The 19,898-nt window shown below is 52.8% G+C and overlaps 2 protein-coding genes across 2 annotated transcripts in view; both read right to left on the bottom strand.

Moving 5' to 3' along the window:
- PRPF3 (pre-mRNA processing factor 3) overlaps positions 1–17,184 on the bottom strand; it is an 89,314-nt gene extending 72,130 nt beyond the window's left edge. The window contains exon 1 of the mRNA XM_077257803.1: positions 17,029–17,184. The gene's annotated coding sequence lies outside the window, so the exon portion shown is untranslated. The remainder of the gene's footprint in view (positions 1–17,028) is intronic.
- Positions 17,185–18,424: 1,240 nt separating this feature from the next.
- Positions 18,425–19,898, bottom strand: part of DCST1 (DC-STAMP domain containing 1) — a 48,541-nt gene continuing 47,067 nt past the window's right edge. Inside the window, exons 15-16 of the mRNA XM_077287263.1 lie at positions 18,877–18,990; positions 18,425–18,717 (exon numbers count right to left, since the gene is read on the bottom strand). Of these exons, the coding sequence (XP_077143378.1) occupies positions 18,475–18,717; positions 18,877–18,990 (357 nt within the window). The 3' untranslated portion in view covers positions 18,425–18,474. The remainder of the gene's footprint in view (positions 18,718–18,876; positions 18,991–19,898) is intronic.

The raw sequence follows: 19,898 nt of genomic DNA on the forward strand, positions 1-19,898 counted from the left end.
TCAAAAGTCCATCTGCCTTTCTGTCCATGGGCTCTTTTAAATTGGAAGAGTCCTCAAAGGGGATTGAGGTTCTTTTAGACACTTTAGCCAATGGAATGTCTATTTTAGGAATATCGACCCATTCCTTAACTTCCTCCGGGTCAAACGGCAGGCGGAGACGGAAATCTTTAGGGATAGTCAATCTCTTCTCCGCCTCTTCCCATTCCTCCAGAATCATGGCTCTGATATGGGAATTTACTGGAAACACCTTCGCAGTCTGTGAGCGCAGGCCACCAAACATTTCATCTTGAACCGAACAAGATGGTTGTGGATCCTCTATCTGCATAGTATGCCGCACAGCCTCCAACAGTTCTCCTGTGTCTGCTGCTGAGAATAAGTATTTTCTCCCTCTCTCTGGAGGGTCTCTGCTCTCCTCTTCCTCCTCTATATCCGATACAACAGATAACGAGTCTTCCGAGGAGTAATCAACCCTCTGCCTTTTGCTCGGTCTCTCAGAAGGTGAGGCTTGAGGTAGTACCAGACCTGATACAGAAGCCTGGACCTCCTCTCTTATCATGGCTCTCATATTTGACATAAGAGAAGCCTGCTCCTCTCCTATGATTTTGCAGGTGCATGCTTCACATAGGGGTTTCTGCCAGGTATCTTTCAGCTTGGCTGCACAAATAGGACATTTCCTGCTTTTGCCCAGCTTCTTTAACGATTTTTCTGGTAATGAGGCCGCCTATAGAAAAATAACAAACTCTAGCAAATGCTCCGGGTTTTTTTTTTTTTTTTTTTTTTTTTTTAGTATCCATAATACCGGCCCTGCTCTACTTACTGGCGCTGTGGACTCCTGCCCTTCTCTAGCTGCGTCCTCCATGATGCACCGGAGAACGCTTACTGCACATACCTTATATTTCTGTTCATCTGTTCATCTGTACCGCGCTCCTGCGCTCACTACCGCTTCCTGTTTCGGAGACGCCGCCCGCCCCCCTCAGCCGCAAACCGGAAGTGACGCGCGGCCGGAAAGAGAGGATTGGTGTAGCGAGAATTTCCTTCCCCCATGCCGGCCGCATGGAGACGCCGACATCTGCAGAGGCTACCGGCAGGATCGCATACACCAGGGGGCGTGACGGAAGGATCGAGAGCCCCCGGCAGGGGGAAGCGATCCTCATACCAGGAGCAGCGCTACACTGGTAGGCAGAGGGACCCTCGGGCGGGTGTCAGCCAGCGGGTGCCTCATGGAGGGAAGGGTGAGGCAAAGCCCCCCCGATCCACATCCCCCCGCACAGAACGGTAGCTTCCTCTCGCCGTTCCTATCCATAATGGGACAGGAAAAACACTGAAGGGTGGTAGGGGGAGGGTCCTTTTAACCTCTCGTGTTTCCTGTCCCATCATGGATAAGAAGGACGTCCTCCAGTGTGCTGTCAGGTGGTGACCTGGAAAAACTAATTTTTGCATCACTTTATTCTGAGAGCTAGAGCTATAACTTTTATATTTTTTCGCTGATGACGCTGTATGGCGGCTTGTTTTTTGTGGGAGAAGAAGCCGTTTTCAATGGTACCATGTTTATTTATATCCGTCTTTTGTTCGCGTTTTCTTCCACTTTTTGTTTTCTGCAGTACGATAATAAAGCATTGTTTTTTACCTTGATTTTATGGTGTTTACTAATGGGGTTAACTAGTGGTACAGTTTTATAGGTCGGGTCGTTGCGGACGCGGCGATACCAAATATGTGCACTTTTATTGTTTATATTTTTTTTTCCATTCAAATATTTAGAGATGGAATATAGAGTTTTTAAAACATTTTTCCAATTATTTTAACTTATTTTTTTGCTTTTTTTCTACATTTTTTACTTTGTCCCACTATGGGACAATCATTTTTTGCAGGTTGATCGCCTCTATAGCATGCAGAAGAAGCAGCATCTGCATGACATAGAAGCTGTCAGCGCTGCACTGACAGAGAGGCTTGCTGATCATGCACTGCGCATGATCACCAAGTTTCCTAGCTCTGGTGACCTGGATGTCGTCATGACGACATCAGGTCATCATGGCAACGATTGGGATCTCACGCCGCGGGTTCTCCAATCCAAAGGCAGAGGGGCTGTCTGCCCTCTGTCTGCATCCAGAATGCTGCGATCTTGTTCGATCGCAGTATTTCGGGGGTTAAAGTGCCAGGGGAGGTCACAGGGACAGGAACAACAGGTTTAAATAGCCCTCCCCTTCCCCTAATCCCCAGTGATTTCCAAGGACCACAGAGGGAATGCTTGAATTATTTATTTACACAAAGAATCAAATGCACATATTTTATTGGGGGGGGGTAATTACCCATCCCGTCGTGGAGAGTCTTAGAAACCCAATTACCGGTAAGTGTAATTCTATTTTCTCTAATCCCCTCCACAACAGCACACGGTAGATATACCAAAGAAAGGATGGCTAGGGAGGGAGGACAGCTTGCAGGACGTTCCTGCCAAAGGTTAGATCGCTTACCGACATTAGATCTAATCTATAGTGCCTAGTGAAGGTATGGACCGAGGGACCAGGTAGCAGCTTTCCAAATTGCTCTTTGGACGCATTGGTCTTCTCTGCCCAGGAGACGGAGACAGCTTGAGTTGAGTGGGCTTTCAAGGATTCTGGAGGAGGTAGATCCTGGTTTTTGTGAGTGTCCATGATCGCTTTCTTGATCCAATTTGCTAAAGAAGTTTTGGAAGCTTTCTTCCCTTTGTTTGGTCCACCATACTGAATAAAAAGATTTTGATCTTTCCTCCAAGACTTTGTTTCATTCAAATAGACGAGGACTGTCCGCTGAACGTCCAGAGAGTGGCATCCTGCTTCTCTGTTATCTTTTGGATTGTCACAGGAGAGCAGAATAATTTCCTGGGACCTGTGGAATTCCGATGATACTTTTGGTACAAAGGATGGGTCTAGACGGAATATTATGAAAAGCAAGATAAACGCAGCACTCACCGGCACCGTGGTCAAAATGTTCTCTTTATTGCGACATGTAAGGATAAATCTTCACGGCACGGGGGAGTCTGACAGGTAAGGAGTGTGCAGGACGGGACAACAGCCGTTTCGCGCTGAACAGTAGCGCTTCTACGGGTCCATGTCCAAGAGGAAGTGACGCTGGAAGAAAAAGGTAGGTATCCCCACCCCCTGCGTCGGCCTCCAATCGGACTATGGACAAGGTGCAAAGTGCATAAGAATAATTAAAAACAATTAAAAACAACAATTTACAAACTGACTATTGTGACGGACAGGTATAAATCTTCTCACAACAGTACTCATCGCAGTTTTTACTCTCTATTACATCACAACTATACTTAGTCCGAGACAGCTCTAGCTACGCTGTAATTAACGGCGAGCTATTCATATCTTGCTGGACTCAATTATATCTGGGTACATATTTAATCTGTATATAAACCTGCTGAAATAACAATATTAACCCTATAAGAAAGGACAACTGCATTAAATATTCCAATGCATAATCAAATAGGCAAAATACAGATATACGAAAATTTACATATTCCTGCAGGAGGTAAATAATGGTGACATAGAACGTCATCTTATATAAACAGACAACGAATGTAGTTTTTATCCGGGGTGTCGTAAGTAACTCACAGGAAGACAGACATGTCCACTCTGTCATTGAGGCCAGCAGGGCCAGTAGCTCGTGTCCGCATAATCCACTTGGCCTCTTGTTGCAACAGAATCTTATTTACATCCCCTCCCTGTATCGGTAGAGTGACTTTCTCAATACCTGCATAGGTGAGGACAGTCGGATCTCCTCCATGAGACTCTTTTACATGACTAATAAGTCTAGGCACCCCCTTTCCCGATGAGATCGATTTAAAATGTTCTCTAAAGCGTATGTATAGCTTACGTATTGTTTTCCCTATGTAAAATCGTTTGCAAGGGCAAAAAAGGACGTAAACAACGTATTCAGTCTTACAGGAGATAAATTGCTAGACATTATGCATTATGAGGCCGATGTTTAAAGACTGACCCAAAACATGATACTGGCAGAACTGGCAATGCCCACACCGGTAATTTCCTTTTGCGATAGCCTGGTCTAACCAATTGGTTTTTTCTTTTACAACACGGTTGCTAATCAATACATCTCTAACCCGTGTACTCCTATTAGATACGAGTGGTCCTCCTACAGTTCTACCCACCAGCTCTTTATCTCCTTCCAATACGTGCCAATGTTTACGGATAGTGGAGCGTATCTCCCCATCCATTGGACCGTATTGGAAGCAGAAAGTGAATCTTCGTTTGGAATTGTCTCGGAATATTATCCTGTCGTCCAAGATTCTTAGATAAGATTCTCTGATGGATAGAGCCTGTTTCTCACCCACCCTCCTTGCCGTAGTAATGGCTACAAGAAGTGCTGTTTTCCAGGATAGTCTGTCTATCTGGATCTGGTCTATTGGCTCAAATGATGGGATAGTTAGACCTTTCAGCACTATGTTCAAGTCCCAAGATGGGATCATGTTGGATTTCTTTGGATGGATTCTGGAAGCGGCTGACATGAACCTTCTTATCCATCTATAGTCTGCTAGATTTTGGTCGAAGTAGGAACTCAGGGCAGAAACCTGGACTTTCCATAGTACTTGGTTTTAGTCCCTTAGATAAGCAGTCCTGTAGGAAATCTAGGATTCTTGCTAGGTCTGGGTGGAAAGGATCGATAGAAGTGGATCCATGCTGAGAAGGTTTTCCATATTTTGGAATATATGGCATTGGTGATCGGCTTCCTGCTTTTTTGTAAAGTGGATATAACCGCATCTGAGAGGCCTCTGGCTTTCAGGATTGTGGATTCAGAAGCCAGGCTGCCAAGCTTAGGCTGTGGGGAGGCGGGTGAAAGATGGGACCTTGATGTAGAAGGTCCAGAGGCAGGATCAGAGGTTTCTCTGTGCTCCGTAATTTTAGAGCTCCAAACCATCCCCTTTTTGGCTAGAGAGGGGCGATCAAGATGGTTTTGACCCCGTCTGTCCTGATCTTTTCCAGAGTCCTTGGTAGTAAAGGAATTGGAGGAAATGCGTATGCCAGTCTGAAGTTCCACGTGTGAGAGAAGGCGTCCACCCTTGAATGGGTTTCGTATGGGCCAATGGAGAAGTACTGTTCTGTTTTGGCGTTTCCTCGGTTCGCAAACAGGTCCACTTCTGGGAGACCCCATTTTTTGGTTATGGCCTGGAAAAGTCTCATATTGAGGCTCCATTCCTCTGGATCTATATCTGTTCTGCTCAAGAAGTCTGCTTCGACGTTGTCGGATCCTTTCAGGTGGAGAGCCGATAAGGATAGGAGATGATGCTCTGCCCAGCAAAATATCCTTGTCGAGATCTGTTGCAGACTTTCGTATTTTGTGCTGCCCTGGTGACGTAGATGGGCTGCAGTGATCATGTTGTTGGAGTAAACTCAAACATGGGTTTTTTGGATCAAAGGTTCTGCTGCCTTCAGGGCCTCTTCTACAGCTTTCAATTCTCTGAAATCGGAAGACTGGTTGGTCATCTTCTTGGGCCAGACGCACTGAAAGACTTCCTGAGAAGTCACTGCACCCCAACCACGTTTGCTGGCATCTGTGTAATCGACGTCATAGGATATTGTATCCAGGGTATCCCTTTTACCAGGTTTCCTTGGTTAACCACCAGTTGAGGGATAAATTTACATGCGGAGGTAGAGAGATTCTTGTACTGGGAGTCTGGGTCTTTATTCCAGCATGAAAGGATAAACTTTTGGAGAGTTCTTGAGTGTGCCTGGGCCCAGGGGACTGCCTGGATGCACGAAGTCATTGACCCTGATGCCGACATGGCGAACCTTAGGGTCACTCTTTTCTGTGCTTTTAGTGCCCGAATTTTTGATCTTACTCATAACTGCTTGGTGACCAGGAGAGAAGATTTTAGTTTCTGGGAGTCTAGGAGGATTCCTAGAAATACTTTTTTGGTTGAAGGATTCAGATCTGAGTTTTCTTATTTACAATCCAGCCTAATGATGCCAAGGTATGCAGAACTGATCGGAGTTGTTCTTCTAGAGTGGAGACGGAGGGAGCCATGACGAGAAGGTCGTCCAGGTTGGGGACGATACAGATGTTCTGCTTCCTGAAGAAGGCTACTACTTCTGCCATTATTTTTGTAAATGTTCGGGCTGTCGATGATATCACGAAGGGAAGAACCTTGAACTGGAAATTATGTACTTCTCTTAGAGTAACCGCGAATCTCAGATACTGATGGTAGGCTGGATGGATGGGTACGTGATAACAAGCCTCTTGGAGGTCTATGGGGGCCATGGCAAAGTCTTCCCTGATTAATGGAATTGTACTTTTTATGGACTCCATTTTGAATCGTCGGTACAAGACGCTACCAGGTCAACATGCTCAGGGGAAGGATCGGCAAACCACAAAGAAAGGAAGGTCACAAAAGAGGTGACAAGTGTTACAGAAGGGGGAAACGCAAGGACACCACTTATCAATGTGACACCTGCCCTGACACACCTGGCCTGTTTATGAAAGACTGTACCGCATATTCATGAATAAATTTGTTTCTGACACACACTACACAACTCACGCGGGCCATAAACACCAATAAAGAAGAAAAGGATGGATAAATATATAGTGTATAGCTAAAATAATAATTAGCTCACAATATTACCATATAAGAAATGCATACAAAAATAATAAATTTGTTGAGAAAACACAAAATATTTTATTATGGGTCATATTAACATATAAATACATATAGACAAGGTGAGAGATGAAAAAATTGACAGTAAAAACGTGGTGTGGCTAGATGGCATGAAGCAGCCACGCTAGTGAGAAACACATAGCTGTCCTGAACAACATGCCAGCAGCATATGAAGGAATAGAGTGATCAATGTTACAAGGAGGAGGGCCGTATGAAGTAACTAGACAAGTATAAATCAGCCCGGCAAAGTACGTCCTCTAGGCAGCATGGTCAAAAGTTATTATGAATGTCAATGAGTCCTAGATGTATATAGGTAGTAACTACAAAATCATCATACCTTGGGACATAGTGATACTACGATGCAGGGCAGAAGAGAGCCTCGATGCGCGTTTCACCACCTTGGCTTCGTTAGGAGGCGTAACTCACGCGTGCAAACCTGGAGCACGCTGCACTAAAGCGTGCCAACCTGACGCACGCTGCACTGCTCACGCGTGCCAACCTGACGCACGCTTCACTTCTCACGCGTGCCAACTTGACGCACGCTGCACTACTCACGCGTGCCAACCTGACACGCTGCACTACTCACGCATGCCAACCTGACACACGCTGCACTACTCACGCGTGCCAACCTGACACACGCTGCACTACTCACGCGTGCCAACCTGACACACGCTGCACTACTCACGCGTGCCAACCTGACGCACGCTGCACTACTCACGAGTGCCAACCTGACGCACGCTTCACTTCTCACGCGTGCCAACTTGACGCACGCTTCATTTCTCACGCGTGCCAACTTGACGCACGCTGCACTACTCACGCATGCCAACCTGACACACGCTGCACTACTCACGCGTGCCAACCTGACGCACGCTGCACTGCTCACGCGTGCCAACCTGACGCACGCTTCACTTCTCACGCGTGCCAACTTGACGCACGCTTCACTTCTCACGTGTGCCAACTTGACGCACGCTGCACTACTCACGCGTGCCAACCTGACACACGCTGCACTACTCACGCGTGCCAACCTGACGCATGCTGCACTACTCACGCGTGCCAACCTGACGCATGCTGCACTACTCACGCGTGCCAACCTGACGCACGCTGCACTGCTCACGCGTGCCAACCTGACGCACACTTCACTTCTCACGCGTGCCAACTTGACGCACACTGCACTACTCACGCATGAAAACCTGAGGCAAGCTGCACTACTCACGCGTGCCAACCTGCCGCACGCTGCACTACTCACGCGTGCCAACCTGACGCACGCTGCACTACTCACACGTGCCAACCTGATGCACGCTGCACTACTCACATGTGACAACCTGACGCACACTGCACTACTCACGCGTGCCAACCTGACACATGCTGCACAACTCACGTGTGCCAACCTGCCGCACACTACACAACTCACGTGTGCCAACCTGACGTACGCTACACAACTCACGTATGCTACTACATTACAAAATTCACAAACCAGTAAACAGTAGATCAGTTCCAAAATGGGGTCACTTGTGGGGGGTTTCTACTGTTTAGGCACAATAGGGGCTCTTCAAACGCGACATGCTGTCCACAGACCATTCCATCAAATTAAGCATTCCAAAACGTCACTCCTTCACTTCCGAGCTCTGCCGTGCGCCCAAACAGTAGTTTTCCCCCCACATATAAGCGTACTAAGGAGAAATTGCACAACAGATTTTGGGGTCCATGTTCTCTTGTTATCCTTGTGAAAAAAAAATAGTTTGGGTCTAAAGTACATTTTGTGTGAAATAAGTCAAATGCTCACTTTTTTCCTTGCACATTGCTTCAGTTTTCATGAAACAACTGAAGGGTTAATAAGCTTCTTGAATGTGGTTTTGAGCACCTTGAGGGGAGCAGTTTTTACAATAGTGTCACCTTTGGGTACTTTCTGGGGTTTTGCCAAAATTGCAAGTTATTCGCTAACCAGAAGATGGGGAAAAGCCTGCTGATTTCTGGGGGTCCTCCACCAGCCTGTGACTGGGGCTTTGTAGGGCACGTTGCCCAGCAGAGCAGAGGTGCGCGGGCTCAGGCAGAGCTGCATTCACTGTCTATGGAGCGGCAGGAAATGGAGGGCTGCACTAAGGACATGACTACTTCTAGATTTGGAAGGGTCAGGAGTACTATAACCCGTTAGTAGTGGCTGTGCCTGGTGTTACAGCCGACCATAGCCTCAGATCATTTGTGTAATATCGAGCACAACCACTGCTAAAAATGAACACACGCACTGCTCCACTTAAATGGGTTTTTCATCTCTTGGAAAAACGCTGAAGCCGGCTGCAATTTGTTTTTAATTAACAAGCTATACTTTACTCGCCCTCCCCATGTCTAGTGTCTGCAGAACCGACAGCTAATAACTGAGCTAAGAAGTAATGCTTGAGCCTCTCAGACCTGCAGAGCTCAATGATTGGCTGCAGTGGTCGACAATGTCAGATCTGCTGACAATCACGGATATTGAGAGTAGAAATTTTACGAACCCGGAAAACCCTTTTATTCATTACAAGGGAAAGATCCAAAGAGGTCACAGGGCAACCGACAAACTACCACCTGCAACCAAACCCTGAACCGCGCTGCGGGACTAGATGTGCAGTGTTATGCCCCTCCATCCCAGACAGTAACGGTGTATGTGGAGCCTCCAGTGTCCCGGGTCACATACGGTGTGTGCGGAGCCTCCCGTGTCCCAGGTCGCATACGGTGTGTGCGGAGCCTCCCGTTTCCCAAGTCACATACGGTGGTGTGTGCGGAGCCTCCAGTGTCCCAGGTCACATACGGTGTGTGCGGAGCCTCCAGTGTCCCGGGTCACATACGGTGTGTGCGGAGCCTCCCGTGTCCCGGGTCACATACGGTGTGTGCGGAGCCTCCCGTGTCACATACGGTGTGTGCGGAGCCTCCCGTGTCACATACGGTGTGTGCGGAGCCTCCCGTGTCCCGGGTCACATACGGTGTGTGCGGAGCCTCCAGTGTCCCGGGTCACATACGGTGTGTGCGGATCCTCCCGTGTCCCGGGTCACATACGGTGTGTGCGGATCCTCCCGTGTCCCGGGTCACATACGGTGTGTGCGGAGCCTCTAGTGTCCCAGGTCACATACGGTGTGTGCGGAGCCTCCCGTGTCCCAGGTCACATACGGTGTGTGCGGATCCTCCCGTGTCCCAGGTCACATACGGTGTGTGCGGAGCCTCCCGTGTCCCAGGTCACATACGGTGTGTGCGGAGCCTCCCGTGTCCCAGGTCACATACGGTGTGTGCGGAGCCTCCCGTGTCCCAGGTCACATACGGTGTGTGCGGAGCCTCCCGTGTCCCAGGTCACATACGGTGTGTGCGGAGCCTCCCGTGTCCCAGGTCACATACGGTGTGTGCGGAGCCTCCCGTGTCCCAGGTCACATACGGTGTGTGCGGAGCCTCCCGTGTCCCAGGTCACATACGGTGTGTGCGGAGCCTCCAGTGTCCCAGGTCACATACGGTGTGTGCGGAGCCTCCCGTGTCCCAGGTCACATACGGTGTGTGCGGAGCCTCCCGTGTCCCAGGTCACATACGGTGTGTGCGGAGCCTCCAGTGTCCCAGGTCACATACGGTGTGTGCGGAGCCTCCCGTGTCCCAGGTCACATACGGTGTGTGCGGAGCCTCCCGTGTCCCAGGTCACATACGGTGTGTGCGGAGCCTCCCGTGTCCCAGGTCACATACGGTGTGTGCGGAGCCTCCCGTGTCCCAGGTCACATACGGTGTGTGCGGTGCCTCCCGTGTCCCAGGTCACATACGGTGTGTGCGGAGCCTCCCGTGTCCCAGGTCACATACGGAGTGTGCGGAGTCTCCAGTGTACCGGGTCGCATACGGTGTGTGCGGAGCCTCCCGTGTCCCAGGTCACATACGGTGTATGCGGAGAACACGTGTCCCAGATTACATACGGTGTGTGCGGAGCCTCCAGTGTCCCAGGTCACATACGGTGTGTGCGGAGCCTCCCGTGTCCCAGGTCACATACGGTGTGTGCGGAGCCTCCCGTGTCCCAGGTCACATACGGTGTGTGCGGAGCCTCCCGTGTCCCAGGTCACATACGGTATGTGCGGAGCCTCCAGTGTCCCAGGTCACATACGGTGTGTGCGGAGCCTCCAGTGTCCCAGGTCACATACGGTGTGTGCGGAGCCTCGCGTGTCCCAGGTCACATACGGTGTGTGCGGAGCCTCCCGTGTCCCAGGTCACATACGGTGTGTGCGGAGCCTCCAGTGTCCCAGGTCACATACGGTGTGTGCGGAGCCTCCAGTGTCCCAGGTCACATACGGTGTGTGCGGAGCCTCCAGTGTCCCAGGTCACATACGGTGTGTGCGGAGCCTCCCGTGTCCCAGGTCACATACGGTGTGTGCGGAGCCTCCAGTGTCCCAGGTCACATACGGTGTGTGCGGAGCCTCCCGTGTCCCCGGTCACATACGGTGTGTGCGGAGCCTCCAGTGTCCCAGGTCACATACGGTGTGTGCGGAGCCTCCAGTGTCCCAGGTCACATACGGTGTGTGCGGAGCCTCCAGTGTCCCAGGTCACATACGGTGTGTGCGGAGCCTCGCGTGTCCCAGGTCACATACGGTGTGTGCGGAGCCTCCCGTGTCCCAGGTCACATACGGTGTTTGCGGAGCCTCCAGTGTCCCAGGTCACATACGGTGTGTGCGGAGCCTCCAGTGTCCCAGGTCACATACGGTGTGTGCGGAGCCTCCCGTGTCCCAGGTCACATACGGTGTGTGCGGAGCCTCCCGTGTCCCAGGTCACATACGGTGTGCGGAGCTTCCAGTGTCCCAGGTCAGATATGGTGTGTGCGGAGCCTCCCGTGTCCGAGGTCACATACGGTGTGTGCGGAGCCTCCCGTGTCCCAGGTCACATACGGTGTGTGCGGTGCCTCCAGTGTCCCAGGTCACATACGGTGTGTGCGGAGCCTCCCGTGTCCCAGGTCACATACGGTGTGTGCGGTGCCTCCCGTGTCCCAGGTCACATACGGTGTGTGCGGAGCCTCTAGTGTCCCAGGTCACATACGGAGTGTGCGGAGTCTCCAGTGTACCGGGTCGCATACGGTGTGTGCGGAGCCTCCCGTGTCCCAGGTCACATACGGTGTATGCGGAGAACACGTGTCCCAGATTACATACGGTGTGTGCGGTGCCTCCAGTGTCCCAGGTCACATACGGTGTGTGCGGAGCCTCCCGTGTCCCAGGTCACATACGGTGTGTGCGGAGCCTCTAGTGTCCCAGGTCACATACGGTGTGTGCGGAGTCTCCAGTGTACCGGGTTGCATACGGTGTGTGCGGAGCCTCCCGTGTCCCAGGTCACATACGGTGTATGCGGAGAACACGTGTCCCAGATTACATACGGTGTGTGCGGAGCCTCCAGTGTCCCAGGTCACATACGGTGTGTGCGGAGCCTCCCGTGTCCCAGGTCACATACGGTGTGTGCGGAGCCTCCCGTGTCCCAGGTCACATACGGTGTGTGCGGAGCCTCCCGTGTCCCAGGTCACATACGGTGTGTGCGGAGCCTCCCGTGTCCCAGGTCACATACGGTGTGTGGGGAGCCTCCCGTGTCCCAGGTCACATACGGTGTGTGCGGAGCCTCCCGTGTCCCAGGTCACATACGGTGTGTGCGGAGCCTCTAGTGTCCCAGGTCACATACGGTGTGTGCGGAGCCTCTAGTGTCCCAGGTCACATACGGTGTGTGCGGAGCCTCCCGTGTCCCGGGTCGCATACGGTGTGTGCGGAGCCTCCCGTGTCCCGGGTCGCATACGGTGTGTGCGGAGCCTCCCGTGTCCCAGGTCACATACGTTGTATGCGGAGAACACGTGTCCCAGATTACATACGGTGTGTGCGGAGCCTCCAGTGTCCCAGGTCACATACGGTGTGTGCGGAGCCTCCCGTGTCCCAGGTCACATACGGTGTGTGCGGAGCCTCCAGTGTCCCAGGTCACATACGGTGTGTGCGGAGCCTCCCGTGTCCCAGGTCACATACGGTATGTGCGGAGCCTCCCGTGTCCCAGGTCACATACGATGTGTGCGGAGCCTCCCGTGTCCCAGGTCACATACGGTGTGTGCGGATCCTCCCGTGTCCCAGGTCACATACGGTGTGTGCGGAGCCTCCCGTGTCCCAGGTCACATACGGTGTGTGCGGAGCCTCCCGTGTCCCAGGTCACATACGGTGTGTGCGGAGCCTCCCGTGTCCCAGGTCACATACGGTGTGTGCGGAGCCTCCCGTGTCCCAGGTCACATACGGTGTGTGCGGAGCCTCCCGTGTCCCAGGTCACATACGGTGTGTGCGGAGCCTCCCGTGTCCCAGGTCACATACGGTGTGTGCGGTGCCTCCAGTGTCCCAGGTCACATACGGTGTGTGCGGAGCCTCCCGTGTCCCAGGTCACATACGGTGTGTGCGGTGCCTCCCGTGTCCCAGGTCACATACGGTGTGTGCGGAGCCTCTAGTGTCCCAGGTCACATACGGTGTGTGCGGAGTCTCCAGTGTACCGGGTCGCATACGGTGTGTGCGGAGTCTCCCGTGTCCCAGGTCACATGCGGTGTGTGCGGAGCCTCCCGTGTCCCGGGTCACATACGGTGTGTGCGGAGCCTCCCGTGTCCCGGGTCACATACGGTGTGTGCGGAGCCTCCTGGGTCACATACGGTGTGTGCGGAGCCTCCCGTGTCCCAGGTCACATACGGTGTGTGCGGAGCCTCCCGTGTCCCAGGTCACATACGGTGTGTGCGGAGCCTCCCGTGTCCCAGGTCACACACGGTGTGTGCGGAGCCTCCCGTGTCCCAGGTCACATACGGTGTGTGCGGAGCCTCCAGTGTCCCAGGTCACATACAGTGTGTGCGGAGCCTCCAGTGTCCCAGGTCACATACGGTGTGTGCGGAGCCTCCAGTGTCCCGGGTCACATACGGTGTGTGCGGAGCCTCTAGTGTCCCAGGTCACATACGGTGTGTGCGGAGAACACGTGTCCCAGATTACATACGGTGTGTGCGGAGCCTCCAGTGTCCCAGGTAACATACGGTGTGTGCGGAGCCTCCCGTGTCCCAGGTCACATACGGTGTGTGCGGTGCCTCCAGTGTCCCAGGTCACATACGGTGTGTGCGGAGCCTCCCGTGTCCCAGGTCACATACGGTGTGTGCGGTGCCTCCAGTGTCCCAGGTCACATACGGTGTGTGCGTTGCCTCCAGTGTCCCAGGTCACATACGGTGTGTGCGGAGCCTCCCGTGTCCCAGGTCACATACGGTGTGTGCGGAGCCTCCCGTGTCCCAGGTCACATACGGTGTGTGCGAAGCCTCCCGTGTCCCAGGTCACATACGGTGTGTGCGGAGCCTCCCGTGTCCCAGGTCACATACGGTGTGTGCGGAGCCTCCCGTGTCCCAGGTCACATACGGTGTGTGCGGAGCCTCCCGTGTCCCAGGTCACATACGGTGTGTGCGGAGCCTCCCGTGTCCCAGGTCACATACGGTGTGTGCGGAGCCTCCAGTGTCCCAGGTCACATACGGTCTGTGCGGAGCCTCCCGTGTCCCCGGTCACATACGGTGTGTGCGGAGCCTCGCGTGTCCCAGGTCACATACGGTGTGTGCGGAGCCTCCCGTGTCCCAGGTCACATACGGTGTGTGCGGAGCCTCCCGTGTCCCAGGTCACATACGGTGTGTGCGGAGCCTCCAGTGTCCCAGGTCACATACGGTGTGTGCGGAGCCTCCCGTGTCCCAGGTCACATACGGTGTGTGCGGAGCCTCCCGTGTCCCAGGTCACATACGGTGTGTGCGGAGCCTCTAGTGTCCCAGGTCACATACGGTGTGTGCGGAGTCTCCAGTGTACCGGGTCGCATACGGTGTGTGCGGAGCCTCCCGTGTCCCAGGTCACATACGGTGTGTGCGGAGCCTCTAGTGTCCCAGGTCACATACGGTGTGTGCGGAGCCTCTAGTGTCCCAGGTCACATACGGTGTGTGCGGAGCCTCCCGTGTCGCATACGGTGTGTGCGGAGCCTCCCGTGTCCCGGGTCGCATACGGTGTGTGCGGAGCCTCCCGTGTCCCAGGTCACATACGTTGTATGCGGAGAACACGTGTCCCAGATTACATACGGTGTGTGCGGAGCCTCCAGTGTCCCAGGTCACATACGGTGTGTGCGGAGCCTCCCGTGTCCCAGGTCACATACGGTGTGTGCGGAGCCTCCAGTGTCCCAGGTCACATACGGTGTGTGCGGAGCCTCCCGTGTCCCAGGTCACATACGGTGTGTGCGGAGCCTCCCGTGTCCCAGGTCACATACGATGTGTGCGGAGCCTCCCGTGTCCCAGGTCACATACGGTGTGTGCGGATCCTCCCGTGTCCCAGGTCACATACGGTGTGTGCGGAGCCTCCCGTGTCCCAGGTCACATACGGTGTGTGCGGAGCCTCCCGTGTCCCAGGTCACATACGGTGTGTGCGGAGCCTCCCGTGTCCCAGGTCACATACGGTGTGTGCGGAGCCTCCCGTGTCCCAGGTCACATACGGTGTGTGCGGAGCCTCCCGTGTCCCAGGTCACATACGGTGTGTGCGGAGCCTCCCGTGTCCCAGGTCACATACGGTGTGTGCGGTGCCTCCAGTGTCCCAGGTCACATACGGTGTGTGCGGAGCCTCCCGTGTCCCAGGTCACATACGGTGTGTGCGGTGCCTCCCGTGTCCCAGGTCACATACGGTGTGTGCGGAGCCTCTAGTGTCCCAGGTCACATACGGTGTGTGCGGAGTCTCCAGTGTACCGGGTCGCATACGGTGTGTGCGGAGTCTCCCGTGTCCCAGGTCACATGCGGTGTGTGCGGAGCCTCCCGTGTCCCGGGTCACATACCGTGTGTGCGGAGCCTCCCGTGTCCCGGGTCACATACGGTGTGTGCGGAGCCTCCTGGGTCACATACGGTGTGTGCGGAGCCTCCCGTGTCCCAGGTCACATACGGTGTGTGCGGAGCCTCCCGTGTCCCAGGTCACATACGGTGTGTGCGGTGCCTCCAGTGTCCCAGGTCACATACGGTGTGTGCGGTGCCTCCAGTGTCCCAGGTCACATACGGTGTGTGCGGAGCCTCCCGTGTTCCAGGTCACATACGGTGTGTGCGGTGCCTCCCGTGTCCCAGGTCACATACGGTGTGTGCGGAGCCTCTAGTGTCCCAGGTCACATACGGTGTGTGCGGAGTCTCCAGTGTACCGGGTCGCATACGGTGTGTGCGGAGCCTCCCGTGTCCCGGGTCACATACGGTGTGTGCGGAGCCTCCCGTGTCCCGGGTCACATACGGTGTGTGCGGAGCCTCCCGTGTCCCGGGTCACATACGGTGTGTGCGGAGCCTCCCGGGTCACATACGGTGTGTGCGGAGCCTCCCGTGTCCCAGGTCACATACGGTGTGTGCGGAGCCTCCCGTGTCCCAGGTCACATACGGTGTGTGCGGAGCCTCCCGTGTCCCAGGTCACATACGGTGTGTGCGGAGCCTCCCGTGTCCCAGGTCACATACGGTGTGTGCGGAGCCTCCCGTGTCCCAGGTCACATACGGTGTGTGCGGAGCCTCCCGTGTCCCAGGTCACATACGGTGTGTGCGGAGCCTCCCGTGTCCCAGGTCACATACGGTGTGTGCGGAGCCTCCCGTGTCCCAGGTCACATACGGTGTGTGCGGAGCCTCCCGTGTCCCAGGTCACATACGGTGTGTGCGGAGCCTCCAGTGTCCCAGGTCACATACGGTGTGTGCGGAGCCTCCCGTGTCCCAGGTCACATACGGTGTGTGCGGAGCCTCCCGTGTCCCAGGTCACATACGGTGTGTGCGGAGCCTCCCGTGTCCCAGGTCACATACGGTGTGTGCGGAGCCTCCCGTGTCCCAGGTCACATACGGTGTGTGCGGAGCCTCCCGTGTCCCAGGTCACATACGGTGTGTGCGGTGCCTCCAGTGTCCCAGGTCACATACGGTGTGTGCGGAGCCTCCCGTGTCCCAGGTCACATACGGTGTGTGCGGTGCCTCCAGTGTCCCAGGTCACATACGGTGTGTGCGGTGCCTCCAGTGTCCCAGGTCACATACGGTGTGTGCGGAGCCTCCCGTGTCCCAGGTCACATACGGTGTGTGCGGAGCCTCCCGTGTCCCAGGTCACATACGGTGTGTGCGGAGCCTCCCGTGTCCCAGGTCACATACGGTGTGTGCGGAGCCTCCCGTGTCCCAGGTCACATACGGTGTGTGCGGAGCCTCCCGTTGTCCTCCACCTTCTGGACAGATCCATGTCCCAAACTTTTCCAGCGCCTTGTGCATGCAGAGATGTGGACCGGCCACCAGCACCAGAACTTTACCACAGCTGCCCAAGCTCCACAGCCCTGCAACTTACCAGCCGAATACTAACATCACCCTCTAGCGGCCACATCTCTCAGTTACTCACCTTCCCGCCGTGTGCGACTTTCTCCCGCTTCCGCTATGACTACAGCCCCGGGACTAACGGAGGCCAAACGTCAAACCGGAACCGGAAGCTGAGCGGCCATGCAGCCTGGCGCACTGGCGATGACGCGATCACGTGGTGGACGGCGCAAAGCATCACGGGTAGTGACAGTATCAATAGGCGCCTTTAAATAACTTTATTGACAGCGGCTGAAAATGTCATCCTATATTTGGTATTTCATTATTTATTTTTTGCTGAAGCTGAAGCATATTGAAAGATAATGTTCTGAAAAATCACGAAAGACGCCTGAAAAACTCTGTAATCAGTTACTGAAGTGTTTTCTGTACAGTTTTGTTACTTGTTTCTTTTTATCGACTTTTAAACCTTTTGTGGAGCATTTCCTACCTTTTTTTGAAGCTGCAATTCCAGTGTCAGGTCCCATTCTTTGCAGGCTCAGGAGCTGAGCGTGCATCATGACGGCAGATGGTGGCTGCGTTATTCAGTCATCATCTGCCTCTTCGCCCGTCCCCGCGGAGCCCATAATGCTGCGGCCACCTCTGACAGTGTGCATCCAAGGGTCCTCTAAAGTTCTGGGACATTTACAGGTGTTACAGGCACAATTCTGTATCGGGTCTACAGGTGCCATTGTTGTAGGGGTGACATCCCCTACAATGCTGCTTTCCTAGTTATTACTGCCAGTCCCAGCTCACAGACCCCCTTTTTTTAACGTTGTGCTTTCTTTACTGCCAGGTTCCACCCTGAAAATATCATAAGATCAGCGATGAGTCTGGACGCATGCACACATTTCCAGACTGTGACTTTCCTCTTCACAGATCTAATTGCCATTTACTGATCTTGATTTTTGTTTCCAAATTATTTTTAACTTTTAAAATAAAGTATAGAAAATATATAACTTTGGGGATCACTGTAATCGTACTGATCTGAAGAATCGTGTGACTAGCAATGGTGCGTTTACATTCTTGCCTCTTACCAATGCACAGTAGCCAGAGCCTTCTATGGTCCCATAGGTCCCTGTCTCAAAGGACTATTTGTTTCTGATTTTGCATATTTCCTGATTCTGTCTATCCTGGCCATCTATTTGTGCCTCAACCTTAGTCTATCTAACTATGATTTCTGTCTGCCATACTTTGGTGTCTTCTACACGAGAGATATTGAGGATGGAGTCTACTCTCACGGTAGTTACCTGCACTGGATTCCACTTCTCTATACAGAGCTGACCCGAATACCTTATATTCTGTTCCTCCGTTCAGCCAAGCAGCAAATCGGCAGCTGCGCCATAAAACTCCCAAAATCCCAAGTAGGTCCCACTTGTACTCATTGTGGTATCTAATACTTTGTATTCCAATAAACCAATAAAAGACACTGGAAGAAGACAGAATATTCACGTGGCCAATATAATTCCAAAGAAAAACTAATAACCTGACCACATCAAGTCAAGTTGTATAGGTCTTCAAAGATGGTGTCTAATATGTATTGGTCATATGTGACACACGCCAAGCAGGATTCGTCCAAATTCAACCAGCACTCATTACAATATACAGTGCCGCATCCTGGATTTGGGCATTCATGGAAGTCTGTATTTCTCCTGGCATTACAGACAATGCATCGCTGAGGGAAAATAAATCTTGACCCGGGGAAGGATTTACAGATTGCGCCCAAAATACTCTTCACCTGACCAAAAAAAATGGAAACGCGTGAGGTCTCGAGATTGCCGTTGGATACATGATAATTATACAAGGAGTGGAGAAAATAAAGGGCTCAAGGACAGAAACAAAAGTACAAAAGGTGCTAGGGTTAAGGTCACTGTTTGGGACATTATTAAGCTCTCACCCATTTCCGTTGCCTTTTGGATCTTTTCTTCACCTTCGAGCGCAGGTTGTAGAAGTATAGCCTCTTCTTTTGGACATAATGGTTATAAAGGAAGAGAACCCGGTGTTTCTCTCTCTGAAAAGACAAAGGCTGATGTATAGAAAGGAACTCACAATCCCTCCTCGACCCATCCAATGCCAAATACATTAGCAATCTGTTAGGTTTGTTCCATCCCAGCAAGGCAGGAGATCCTCATTCATCTATGTCCAAAAAAAGTCAAAAAGACAGCGTCACAATGGACAGCGAAAAAGTAGCTTACATTTTATTCTGCCTCCTTCGGCGACGTTTCGGTCAGAAGACCTTTATCAAGCACAGTACATAACATTCTAACCACCATTATATACCCTTAGTACGACCCCCTAGTTAACAAAACACCAATAGGGATACAACACAATAATAGAAAAAACACATTATGACAAGAAAATCACATATAAATATTTAAAAAATTCAATTTGCGTAGCAATCATAACAACACCCAATCTAACATAGATCCACTAACCCCGATTGCTCTTATACCTATATCCCAGCACAGAATAGTATAATAAACTGCCCTCTGTAGAAATGTAAACATACAATGTTCCACCCTTCAGTACAGAGCATTTGCGGTTACCATAGCGATAACCACCCCCATAGGTGTGTCCATGGAAGCCGCAGTTCAATCTGAATGCCGAGCCATATATCATGTGACAGCATCGCCCCAACATGCAGCGCGCATCATTGCGCAAGTCCAGTCAGCTCATACATCATCTGGAGAGTCATCCCAGCTGCGCATGTCCAAAGCCAGGTAATGTCCGCACAGCTCTAAGTCAGAAATGGCAGTGCACATGTCTTGAATCCTCAACCAGCGCCCGCACAGCTAAAAATCAGAGACGGCAACGCGCATGTCTTAAATCCTCATTCAGTGTCCATACAGCTATTTCCTCTGCGCGCGTCACCAGTACTCCCACGGCTTTAGCACAGATAGGCGCAGGCTCCTCCTATGT

Source organism: Ranitomeya variabilis, chromosome 1 (genome assembly GCF_051348905.1).
Source record: "Ranitomeya variabilis isolate aRanVar5 chromosome 1, aRanVar5.hap1, whole genome shotgun sequence".
Taxonomy (NCBI): Eukaryota; Metazoa; Chordata; class Amphibia; order Anura; family Dendrobatidae; genus Ranitomeya; species Ranitomeya variabilis.